The sequence below is a fragment of the Heterodontus francisci genome, chromosome 7, assembly GCF_036365525.1.
Source record: "Heterodontus francisci isolate sHetFra1 chromosome 7, sHetFra1.hap1, whole genome shotgun sequence".
In the NCBI taxonomy this organism is placed as follows: domain Eukaryota; kingdom Metazoa; phylum Chordata; class Chondrichthyes; order Heterodontiformes; family Heterodontidae; genus Heterodontus; species Heterodontus francisci.
In genome coordinates this window covers 3864311-3877604 of record NC_090377.1, presented here as the reverse complement: position 1 = coordinate 3877604, position 13294 = coordinate 3864311, and the positions used below count along the sequence as shown (strand labels likewise).

Here is a 13294-nt window from a genome sequence, read left to right as displayed (position 1 = left end):
GTTTAAAAAGAAAAAGAGTAACTAAAGTGAGTGTTGGTCCCTTAGATGGTGAAACTGGAGAATTAATAATGGGAACCATGGAAATGACGGAAGCATTTCACTGTAGAAGACACAAAAAGAATCCCAAGAATACTTGAAGAACAAGAGGTAAAAGGGAGGGAGGAACTTAAATAAATCACAATCACTAGGTAAAAGGTACTGGGAAAACTATTGGAGCTAAAGAGTTAACAAGTCCTCAGGACCTGATGGTTTCCACCCCAGGGTCTTAAAAGAAGTGACTGCCGAGATAGTAGATGCGTTGGTTGTGACCTTCCAAAATTCCTTAGATTCCGGAAGGGTCCCAGTTGATTGGAAAATTGCAAATGTAGCACCTGTATTCAATGAAGGAGGGAGACAGAAAGCAGGAAATTATAGGCCAGTTAGCCTCACATCTGTCATTGGGAAAATGCTAGAATCCATCATCAAGGAGGTAATGGCAGGACATTTAGAAAATCATAATACAATCAGGCAGAGTCAACATGGTTTTGTGAAAGGGAAATCATGTTTGACTAATTTATTAGAGTTCTTTGAAGAAGTAAGGTAGATAAAGGGGAAAGTGCATATATGGTGTACTTGGATTTCCAAAAGGCATTCGATAAGGTGTCATATCAAAGGTTATTTGACAAAATAAGAGCTCATGGTGTTGGGGAGAACACATTATTTATTTATTTTATTTATTTAGAGATACAGCACTGAAACAGGTCCTTCGGCTCACTGAGTCTGTGCCGAACATCAACCACCCATTTATACTAATCCTACATTAATCCCATATTCCCTAACACATCCCCACCTTCCCTCAATTACCCTACCACCTACCTACACTAGGGGCAATTTACAATGGCCAATTTACCTATCAACCTGCAAGTCTTTGGCTGTGGGAGGAAACCGGAGCACCCGGAGGAAAACCCACGCAGTCACAGGGAGAACTTGCAAACTCCACACAGGCAGCACCCAGAATTGAGCCCGGGTCCCTGGAGCTGTGAGGCTGCGGTGCTAACCACTGCGCCATGGATAGAGTTAGCGAACAGGAAGCAGAGAATAAGGATAAATGGGTCATTTTCAGGTTGCAAGCTGATACTATTGACATGCCACAGGGATCAGTGCTGGGGCCTCAACTATTGACATGAATGGCTTTCATGAAGGGATTGAATGTATGGGAGCTAAATTTGCTGATGACACAAAGATAGGTAGGAAAGTAAGCTGTCAAGAGGACATAACCTATCTAAAGCCCTTTGTAGACTCTTTAAGTGAGTGGGCAAAAATTTGGCAGATGGAGTATAATGTGGAAAAATGGGAACTTGTTCACTTTGGCAGGAAGAATAGAAAAGCTGTATATTATTTGAATGGAGAGACTGCAGTACAGAGGGAACTGGGTGTCCCGGTACATGGATCACAAAAAAAGGTAGTATGCAGGTACAGCAAGTGATTAGGAAAGCAAATGAAATGTTGGTGTTTACTGCAAAGGGAATCAAGCAGGAATGTGGTCACACCCCAGGTAAAGACTGCTCAGGCAGAGTAGAAGAACTAGGTAGGTAGTGCAGGAGTGCCCTGGGTCCATCTCCCTATCTAACAGATTTTCTGCTTTGAATACTGTTGGGGGAGATAGCTTCTCAGGGGAAAGCAGCAAGAGTCAAGTCTGTGGCACCATGGGTGGCTCAGCTGCACAGGAGGGGAGGAAAAGGAGTGGGAGAGCTATAGTGATAGGGGATTCTATCGTTAAGGGGTACAGGTAGGCGTTTCTGTGGCTGCAAACGTGACTCCAGGATGGTATGTTGCCTCCCTGGTGCTAGGGCCAAGGATGTCACGGAGCGGCTACAGGACATTCTGAAGGGGAGGGTGAACAGCCAGAGGTCGTGGTTCACATTGGTACCAACAACATAGGTAGAAAGAGGGATGAGGTCCTGCAACAAGAATTTAGGGAGATAGGTAGCAGATTAAAAGGCAGGACCTCAAAGGTTATAATCTCTGGATTATTCCCGGTGCCACGTGCTAGTGAGTATAGGGATATAAGGATAGAGCAGATGAATGCGTGGCTGAGGACATGGTGCAGGAGGGAGGGCTTTAGTTTCCTGGATCACTGGGTCTGCTTCTGGCGAAGGTGGGACCTGTACTAGTCGGACGGGTTGCATCTGAACCGGAACGGGACCAACATCCTTGCTGGGAGGTTTGCTAGTTCTGTTTGGGGAGGGGTTAAACTAATTTGGTAGTGGGATGGGATACAGAGTGGAGATACAGTAGGGGGTGATGCACAGTCAAATATAGAAAAGAAATTGAGTCTGTCTGGAAGGCAGAGCAAATATAGGAACAAGTGAATAATGCAAAGCTGGATTGCATCTATTTCAATGCAAGGAGTCTTACTAGTCAGGCAGATGAATTGATGGCATTGATTAGCACATGGGATATGATATTATTGCTATCACTGAGACATGGTTGAGGGAGGGACAGGACTGGCAGCTCAATATTCCAGGGTATAGAATCTTCAGGCGTGACAGGGGAGGGGGTAACTCCTGTTGATTAAAGAGTCAATTACTGCAGTAAGGAGGGATGATATCTGAGAAAGTTCCTCAAATGAGGCCATATGGGTAGAACTTGGGGCGGCACAGTGGCGCAGTGGTTAGCACCGCAGCCTCACAGCTCCAGGGACCCGGGTTCGATTCCGGGTACTGCCTGTGTGGAGTTTGCAAGTTCTCCCTGTGTCTGCGTGGGTTTTCTCCGGGTGCTCCGGTTTCCTCCCACAAGCCAAAAGACTTGCAGGTTGATAGGTAAATTGGCCATTATAAATTGTCACTAGTATAGGTAGGTGGTAGGGAAATATAGGGACAGGTGGGGATGTTTGTTGGGAATGTAGGATTAGTATAAAATGGGTGGTTGATGGTCGGCACAGACTCGGTGGGCCGAAGGGCCTGTTTCAGTGCTGTATCTCTAATCTAATCTAATCTAATCTAAACTTAAAAACAAAAAGGGGTCAATCACTTGGCTGGGAGTGTACTGCAGACCTCCAAACAGTCAGGGAGAGATAGAGGAGCAGATATGCAGGCAAATCTCAGAGAGGTGTAAAAATAATAGGGTAATAATAGTAGGGGATTTCAACTTCCCCAATATTAACTGGGATAGTCTTAGTGCAAAAGGCTTAAAGGGGGCGGAATTCTTAAAATGCGTACAGGAGAGCTTTTTGAGCCAGTACGTAGAAAGTCCTACAAAAGAAGGGGCAGTACTGGACCTAATCCTAGGGAATGAAGCCGGACAAGTGGTAGAAGTGTCAGTGAGGGAGCATTTCGGGGATAGCGATCATAACTCTGGAAGATTTAAGGTAGTTATGGAAAAGGATAAAGATGGACCGGAAATAAAAGTACTGAATTGGGGGAAACAGGATCTGGCCAAAGTGGACTGGGAGCAGCTACTTGTAGGAAAGTCTACATCAGGCCAGTGGGAGTCATTCAAAAAGGAAATAGTGAGAGTTCAGGGCCAACATGTTCCTGTAAAGGTGAAGGGTAGGACCAACAAGTCCAGGGAACCCTGGATGTCAAGGGATATAGAGGATTGGATAAGGGAAAAAAGGAGGCTTATGGCAGATTCAGAGCGCTGAAAACAGCGGAGGCCCTAGAGGAATATTGAGTGTTGGGGGGGTATGAAAAAAGTAATTAGGAGAGCGAAGAGGGGACATGAAAAATCACTGGCGGGCAAGATAAAGGAAAATCCCAAGGCATTTTATGAGTTTATTAAGGGCAAGAGGATAACCAGGGAAAGAGTAGGGCCCATTATGGACAAAGTGGCAATCTGTGTGTGAATCTGGAGGGCAGAGGTGAGGTTTTAAATGATTACTTTTCATCTGTGTTCACTATGGAGAAGGAAGATGTAGGTGTAGAGATCGGGGAGAGGGATTGTGATATCCTTAAACATATTAGATTTGAAAGGGAGGAAGTATTAGCTGTTTTAGCGGGCTTAAAAGTGGATAAATCCCCAGGCTGTTATGTGAGGCAAGGGAGGAGATTGCAGGGGCTCTGACACAAATTTTCAAATCCTCTCTGGCCACAGGAGAGGTACCAGAGGACTGGAGGACAGCAAATGTGGTACCATTATTTAAGAAGGGTAGCAGGGATAAACCAGGTAATTACAGGCCAGTGAGTCTAACATCAGTGGTAGGGAAACTATTGGAAAAAATTCTAAGGGACAGGATTAATCTCCACTTGGAGAGGCAGGGATTAATCAGGGATAGTCAGCTAACTAACTTGATTGAATTTTTTGAGGAGGTGACTAGATGGGTAGATGAGGGTAAAGCAGTTGATGTTGTCTACATGGACTTCAGTAAAGCTTTTGATAACGTCCCACATTGGAGATTGGTTAAGAAGGTCAGAGCCCAAGGGATCCAGGGCAATTTGGCAAATTGGATCCGAAATTGGCTTAGTGGCAGGAGGCAGAGGGTGATGGTCAAGGGTTGTTTTTGCAAGTGGAAGCCTGTGACCAGTGGTGTACCACAGGGATCAGTGCTGTGACTCTTGCTGTTTGTAGTGCACATTAATGATTTAGAGGTGAATATAGGAGTTATGATCAGTAAGTTCGCGGATGACATGAAAATTGGTGGTGTCATAAATAGTGAGGAGGAAAGCTGAGATTACAGTACAGTATAGATGGGCTGGTAAGATGGGTGGAGCAGTGGCAAATGGAATTTAATCCTGAGATGTGTGAGGTGATGCATTTTGGGAGGACTAACAAGGCAAGGGAATATACAATGGATGGTAGGATCCTAGGAAGTACTTGTCAGAGGGACCTTGGTGTACTTGTCCATAGATCACTGAAGGCAGCAGCACAGGTAGATAAGGTGGTTCAGAAAGCATATGGGATACTTGCCTTTATTAGCCGAGGCATAGAATATAAGAGCAGGGAAGTTATGATGGAGCTGTATAAAACAGTAGTTAGGCCACAGCTGGAGTACTGTGTACAGTTCTGGTCACCACACTATAGGAAGGATGTGATTGCACTGGAGAGGGTGCAGAGGAGATTCACAAGGATGTTACCTGGGCTGGAGCATTTCAGCTATGAAGAGAGACTGAAAAGGCTAGGGTTGTTTTCCTTAGAGCAGAGAAGGCTGAGGGGGGACCTGATTGAGGTATAAAAAATTATGAGGGGCATAGATAGGTTACATAGGCAGAAACTTTTTCCCTGTACAGAACCTTAGTTAGGCCACACTTAGAATATTGCGTGCAGTTCTGGTCGCCACACTACCAGAAGGACGTGGAGGCTTTGGAGAGGTTACAGAAGAGGTTTACCAGGATGTTGCCTGGTCTGGAGGGTATTAGCTATGAGGAGAGGTTGGAAAAACTCGGATTGTTTTCACTGGAACGACGGAGGTGTGGGGCGACATGATAGAGGTTTACAAAGTTATGAGTGGCATGGACAGAGTGGATAGTCAGAAGCTTTTTCCCAGGGTGGAAGAGTCAGTTACTAGGGGACATAGGTTTAAGGTGCGAGGGGCAAAGTTTAGAGGGGATGTGCGAGGCAAGTTCTTTACACAGAGGGTGGTGAGTGCCTGGAACTTGTTGCCAGGGGAGGTGGTGGAAGCAGATATGATAGCGACGTTTAAGAGACATCTTGACAAATACATGAATAGGAAGGGAATAGAGGGATATGGGCCCCGGAAGTGCAGAAGGTGTTAGTTTAGACAGGCATCAAGATCGGCGCAGGCTTGGAGGGCTGAATGGCCTGTTCCTGTGCTGTACTGTTCTTTGTTCTTTGTTCTTGTTCTTAGCGGAGGGGTCACTAACCAGGGGGCATAGATTTAAGGTAAGGGGCAGGAGGTTTAGAGGAGATTTGAGGAAAAGGTTTTTCACCCAGAGGGTGGTTGGAATCTAGAACACACTGCCTGAAGAGGTGGTAGAGGCAGGAACCCTCACAACATTTAAGAAGTATTTAGATGAGCACTTGAAGCGCCATAGCATACAAGGCTACGGGCCAAGTGTTGGAAAATGGGATTAGAATAGATAGGTGTTTGATGGGCGGCACAGACACGATGGGCCGAAGGGCCTGTTTCTGTGCTGTATAACCCTATGACTGTATAAAAGTAGGAAAGATTTGCTACAGCTGTACAGGGCTTTAGTTAGACCACATCTGGACTACTGTGTACAGTATTGGTCTCCTTACTTAAGGATAGAATTGCATTCGAAGCAGTTCAGAGAAGGTTCACACGACTGATTCCAGGGATGAAGGTGTTAGCTTATGAGGAAAGGTTGGTCAGGTTGGGTCTATACTCATTGGAGTTTAGAAGAATGACAGGTGATCTTATTGAAACATATAAGATCCTGAGGGAACTTGACAGGGTGGATGCTGAGAGGATGTTTCCCCTTGTGGGGGAGACTAGAACTAGGGGACACAGTTTAAAAAATAGGGGTTTTCCATTTAAGACGGAGATGAGGAGAATTTTTTAGTCTGTGGAATTCTCTTCCGCAGAAAGCAGTGGAGCCTGGGTCATTGCTTGTATTCAAGGCTGAGTTAGATAGATTTTTAATTGACAAGGGAGTTGAGGATTATGGGAGACAAACAGGAAAGTAGAGTTGAGGCCAAATCAGATCAGCCATCATCTTGTTGAATGGCAGAACAGGCTCGAGCGGCCAAGTGGCCTACGGCTGCTCCTAATTCATGTGTTGTGTTGGGGGTTTGTGACAGCGGAGGATGGTTCAGGGGAGGTGGGGCAGCAGAGAGTGGCTTTGGGTGGGGGAGAGCAGTGGTGGGCAGGGCTAGGGTTATGGTGGGTGGGGTTGCGGAGGCCTGGTTGCTTATTCTTCCTAATCGCTCTCCTGGTGTTTCTCTGCAGGCCAACAGGAGGCAGTCGATGAACTATGGCTGCATCGTGGAGAACCAGCAGACGCATGAGGTGAGGCCGCTACCCTGGACATTCAGACCAGCTGCTAAAACCCACTCCAGACAATACCACTGGTGTTTGGGAACATGATCCAGCCCTGCCGCATTCAGCCCAGTCTGCTTTTACACGGAATTTACAGCACAGTAACAGGCCATTCGGCCCAGTAAACCTATGCCCATACGAGCCTCCTCCCATCCTTACTTCACCTCACTCTATCAGCATAACCTTTCTATTCTTTCATGGGATGTGGGCGTCATTGGCAAGGCCAGCATTTGTTGCCCATCCCTAATTGCCCTTGACAACTGAGTGGCTTGCTAGGCCATTTCAGAGGGCAGTTAAGAGTCAACCACATTACTGTGGGTCTGGAGTCACTGCTGCAGTCCATGTGGGGTAGGTACGCCCACAGTGCTGTTAGGGAGGGAGTTCCAGGATTTTGACCCAGCAACAGTGAAGGAACGGCGATATAGTTCCAAGTCAGGATGGTGTGTGACTTGCAGGTGGTGGTGTTCCCATGCATCTGCTGCCCTTGTCCTTCTAGTTGGTAGAGGTCGCGGGTTTGGAAGGTGCTGTCTAAGGAGCCTTGGCGAGTTGCTGCAGTGCATCTTATAGATGGTACACACTGCTGCCACTGTGTGGCGGTGCTGGAGGGAGTGAATGTTGAAGGTAGTGGATGGGGTGCCAATCAAGTGGGCTGCTTTGTCCTGGATGGTGTCGAGCTTCTTGGTTCCTGAGAGGTGGTAGCCCAGAGAGCGGTGAATTATGGGTGTATTGCCATTCCTGTCCCCTTCAACGTGCTGTTGTTACGTTAATCCTGGTTAATTCTCCACTTCTCCCTCACAAGGTTCTTCATTATGTGGAAAAACCAAGCACCTTCGTCAGTGACATCATCAACTGCGGAATTTACCTGTTCACACCGAATATTTTCCAGTACATCGGAGAAGTGTTTCGGAAAAACCAGCAGGACCTCTCCATGTGAGTACATCGGGCCTATGAGAAGCTTGAAAATCACTTCAACCATTCCACAGTCGCTCAGTGCCTGGGGTGAAGTCTTCTCCTTGCTACTCACAACACATCTCCCACCTTTTGGCAGTTATCCTTCCATCTGCCATTTCTCCATTCGCTATCCTAACTCTCACTTCTGAGTCAGAGAGTTGTGGATTCAAGCCCCATTCCAGAAACTTTAAGTGATGGAATCACACAGCACAGAAGGAGCTCAATCAGTCCATTGTGACTCTGATGGCTCTCTGAATGTGCTGTCCAATTAGTCAACTCATGTGCTCTTTCCTCATAGCCCAGTAAATTTCTTCAGTTCCCTTTTGAAAATAACGATTGAATTTACATCCACCGCCCTTTCAGGCAGTGTACATAAGCAATTGAACACATAATACAGGCTGACAGTGCATTACTGAGGTAGTGCTGCACTGTCGGAGGGTCAGTACTGAGGCAATGCTGCACTGTCGGAGTGTCAGTACTGAGGGAGTGCTGCAGTGTCGGAGGGTCAGTACTGAGGCAGTGCTGCACTGTCGGAGTGTCAGTACTGAGGGAGTGCTGTAGTGTCGGAGGGTCAGTACTGAAGCAGTGCTGCACTGCCGGAGGGTCAGTACTGAGGCAGTGCTGCACTGTCGGAGGGTCAGTACTGAAGCAGTGCTGCACTGCCGGAGGGTCAGTACTGAGGGAGTGCTGCACTGTCAGAGGGTCAGTACTGAGGGAGCGCTGCACTGTCAGAGGGTCAGTACTGAGGGAGTGCTGCAGTGTCGGAGGGTCAGTACTGAGGCAGTGCTGCACTGCCAGAGGGTCAGTACTGAGGGAGTGCTGCACTGTCAGAGGGTCAGTACTGAGGCAGTGCTGCACTGCCAGAGGGTCAGTACTGAGGGAGTGCTGCACTGTCAGAGGGTCAGTACTGAGGGAGCGCTGCACTGTCAGAGGGTCAGTACTGAGGGAGTGCTGCACTGTCAGAGGGTCAGTACTGAGGGAGTGCTGCACTGTCAGAGGGTCAGTACTGAGGGAGCGCTGCACTGTCAGAGGGTCAGTACTGAGGGAGCGCTGCACTGATGGAGGTGCTGTCTTTTGGGTGAGACATTAAACCAATGCACCAGCTACCCTCTCAGGTGGGTGTAAAAGATCCCATGGCACTATTGGAAGGAGAGCAGGGGAGTTCATCCCTTTATCCTGGCCAATATTTATCTCTCGTCCAATATCACTAAAAGAGATCATCTGGTCGTTAGCACACTGCTACTGCTGGGGGATTTGCTGTAGAACAACAACAACTGTTTGTATTTATACAGCACATTTCATGAAATAAAACATCCCAAGCATTATGAATCAAAATCTGACACTAAGCCACATCAGGAAATATTAGGACAGACGTCAAAGAGATAGGTTTTAAGATAATAAAAACAAGAAATGCTGGAACCACTCAGCAGGTCTGGCAGCATCTGTGGAAAGAGAAGCAGAGTTAACGTTTCGGGTCAGTGACCCTTCTTCGGAACTGACAAATATTAGAAAAGTCACAGATTATAAACAAGTGAGGTGGGGGTTGGGCAAGAGATAACAAAGGAGAAGGTGCAGATTGGACCAGGCCACATAGCTGACCAAAAGGTCACGGAGCAAAGGCAAACAATATGTTAATATAAAAGCAAAATACTGCGGATGCTGGAAATCTGAAACAAAAACAAGAAATGCTGGAATCACTCAGCAGGTCTGGCAGCATCTGTGGAAAGAGAAGCAGAGTTAACGTTTCGGATCAGTGACCCTTCTTCGGAACAATATGTTAATGGTGTGTTGAAAGACAAAGCATTAGTACAGATTAGGTGTTAACGGACTGAATACTGAACAGCAGCAAGTGCAAACCTGAAAAAAAACAGTGGGTAAGCAAACTGAACAAACTAAGATGAAATTAAATAAATGCAAAAAAAAAGATTGTAAAAAAAAGAAAAAATAACTAAAAATGAAAGTAAAATGGGGGGCCCGTCATGCTCTGAAATTATTGAACTCAATGTTCAGTCCGGCAGGCTGTAGTGTGCCTAATCGGTAGATGAGATGCTGTTCCTCGAGCTTGCGTTGATGTTCACTGGAACACTGCAGCAATCCCAGGACAGAGATGTGAGCATGAGAGCAGGGGGGAGTGTTGAAATGGCAAGCAACCGGAAGCTCAGGGTCCTGCTTGCGGACTGAGCGGATGTTCCGCAAAGCGGTCACCCAGTCTGCGTTGGTCTCCCCAATGTAGAGGAGACCACACTGTGAGCAGCGAATACAGTATACTACATTGAAAGAAGTACAAGTAAATCGCTGCTTCACCTGAAAGGAGTGTTTGGGGCCTGGGATAGTGAGGAGAGAGGAGGTAAATGGGCAGGTATTACACCTCCTGCAATTGCAGGGGAAGGTGCCATGGGACGGGGACGAGGTGGTGGGGGTAATGGAGGAGTGGACCAGGGTGTCGCGGAGGGAACGATCCCTTCGGAATGCTGACAGGGGAAGGGAGGGGAAGATGCGTTTGGTAGTGGCATCACGCTGGAGGTGGCAGAAATGGCGGAGGATGATCCTTTGGATATGGAGACTGATGGGGTGGAAAGTGAGGACAAGGGGAACCCTGTCACGGTTCTGGGAGGGAGGGGAAGGGGTGAGGGTAGAGGTGCGAGGAATGGGCCGGACACGGTTGAGAGCCCTGTCAACCACAGTGGGGGGAAATCCTCGGTTGAGGAAAAAGGAGGTCATATCAGAAGCACCGTCAGAGCAGATGCGTCGGAGACAGAGAAACTGGGAGAATGGAATGGAGTCCTTACAGGAGGTAGGGTGTGAAGAAGTGTAGTCGAGGTAGCTGTAGGAGTCGGTGGGCTTATAATGGATATTAGTAGACAACCTATCCCCAGAGATGGAGACAGAGAAGTCGAGGAAGGGAAGGGAAGTGTCAGAGATGGACCATGTAAAGGGGAGAGAAGGGTGGAAATTGGAAGCAAAGTTGATAAAGTTTTCCAGTTCGGGGTGGGAGCAGGAAACGGCACCAATACAGTCATAAGTGTACCGGAAAAAGAGTTGGGGGAGGGGACCTGAGTAGGACTGGAACAAAGAATGCTCGACATATCCCACAAAAAGACAGACATAACTAGGACCCATGCGGGTACCCATAGCAACACCTTTTATTTGAAGGAAATGCGTGGAGTTGAAGGAGAAGTTGTTCAATGTGAGAACAAGTTCAGCCAGGCAGAGGAGGGTGGTGGTGGATGGGGACTGGTTGGATCTCTGTTGGTTTTAAGGACCATCTTAAAGGAGGAGAGGGAGAAAGAGAGGTGGAGAAGTCTAGGGAGGGAATTCCAGAGCTTGGGGCTCAGGCAGCTGAAGGCACGGCCGCCGATACTGGAGCAATTAAAATTGGGGATGCTCAAGAGGCCAGAAATAGAGGGGTGCAGAGCTTTGGGGCTGGTAGAGATTACAGAGATAGGGAGGGGCAAGGCCATGGAGGGATATGAAAAGAAGGATGAGAATTTTAAATCAAGGTGTTGCTTAATGTGGAGCCAATGTAGATCAGCGAGCACAGGGGAGATGGGTTAGTGGGAGTTGGTACGAATTAGGACACTCAGGCAGCAGAGTTTTGGATGAGCTGAAGTTTATGGAGATTGGACTGTGTTCAAATTGCCACATTTCCTACATTACAACTGTAATTGGCTGTACAGCACTTTGGATCATACAGAGGTGGTGAAGGCGCTTAAGAAATGCAGGTCATATCTTTTTTTCATTTGATTGCAAACCCTGCTCAAAGTACAGATCAGCTCCACTGATATAATGGGGGTGTCATGGGATAATACTCCCCTCTGCTTCACCCCACTCCCAAAAACAGGCTGTAAATTCTATTATAGTTTGATTGAGGGCCTAGATTTTGCCCTGACAAGGGGTTAGTGGTTTGATCCAACTGAGTGGCTTGCTCGGCCACTTCAGAGGGCAGTTAAGAGTGAACCACATTGCTGTAGGTCTGGAGTCACATGTCGGCCAGACCATGTGAGGACAGAAGGTTTCTTTCCCAGTTTCATGGCCACTTTTATTGAGACCAGCTTTTTATTTTCAATATTTTTTAACTGAATTTAAATTCTCAAACTGTTGTGGTGGGATTTGAACTCAACTTTCTGAATTACGAGTTCAGTAACTATGACCACAACACTGGTGGAGACCAGACCTTCAACTCTGAACTTTGGGTTGACATCCAGTGGGATTCTCATGTCTGGTGTGTATGACTTTATCCTCCCAGGGAGTAGAGTGAATATATGAAAATAATGAATATGTCGCCCTGTCAAACTGTTAATCAGCCTGCCAATCGTCAGACAGCTTCACTGATCAGCCGGCCAATCATCAGGCAGCTTCACCCATCAGCCTGCCAATCGTCAGGCAGCTTTATTCTGGTCGCCACACTACCAGAAGGACGTGGAGGCTTTGGAGAGGGTACAGAAGAGGTTTACCAGGATGTTGCCTGGTCTGGAGGGCATTAGCTATGAGGAGAGGTTGGATAAACTCGGATTGTTTTCACTGGAACGACGGAGGTGGAGGGGCGACCTGATAGAGGTTTACAAAGTTATGAGCGGCATGGACAGAGTGGATAGTCAGAAGCTTTTTCCCAGGGTGGAAGAGTCAGTTACTAGGGGACATAGGTTTAAGGTGCGAGGGGCAAAGTTTAGAGGGGATGTGCGAGGCAAGTTCTTTACACAGAGGGTGGTGAGTGCCTGGAACTTGCTGCCGGCGGAGGTGGTGGAAGCAGGTACTATAGAGACGTTTAAGAGACATCTTGACAAATATATGAATAGGATGGGAATAGAGGGATACGGTCCCCGGAAATGCAGAAGGTTTTAGTTTAGGCAGGCATTAAGATCAGCGCAGGCTTGGAGGGCCAAATGGCCTGTTCCTGTGCTGTACTGTTCTTTGTTCACCCATCAGCCTTCTAGTCGTCAGGCAGCTTCACAGTATTCTCCAAGGGAAGAGTGAAGGCACAGAAACAACAATCACTCCCCTTGATGATTCCCACCCCATCCTCCATCCCCCGCACAAGAGATCCGGTTTGTTGTTCAATGCAATGTTAAGTTTGATCATCACTCCTACCTCCCAGTTCCTCGGTTGTCTGTGTACAGGAGGCATGACTACTTTATGATGGCTGTCTCTCATTACTCATCTCTTTCTTTCTTTCCCAATTGTGCCTTCTTCACCTTTATTTGCCTCACCCTCAGGTATTCTCACTTTGGGTAAGTTTAGCTTTGTTAGTACAGTGTGCTCTGTAGGGCTTGCTAATGCTAACACGTTCCCATCCAGGACAGGCACTGTCCATCAGTCTTCCTACATAACTGAAGGAACGTACATTATTCAGCAAACTCCATCAGCTAGGATATATTGACTGTGAGGAGCAGAGAAATTTAGGGGTCC

The 13294-nt window shown here is 47.3% G+C and overlaps 1 protein-coding gene across 2 annotated transcripts in view; it reads left to right on the top strand.

Moving 5' to 3' along the window:
- Positions 1–13294, top strand: part of gmppaa (GDP-mannose pyrophosphorylase Aa) — a 68533-nt gene that overhangs the window by 28559 nt on the left and 26680 nt on the right. For both annotated transcript variants that reach the window (XM_068034449.1, XM_068034450.1), the window contains exons 5-6: positions 6848–6907; positions 7737–7867. In XM_068034449.1, coding sequence (XP_067890550.1) covers positions 6848–6907; positions 7737–7867 — 191 coding nt within the window. The remainder of the gene's footprint in view (positions 1–6847; positions 6908–7736; positions 7868–13294) is intronic.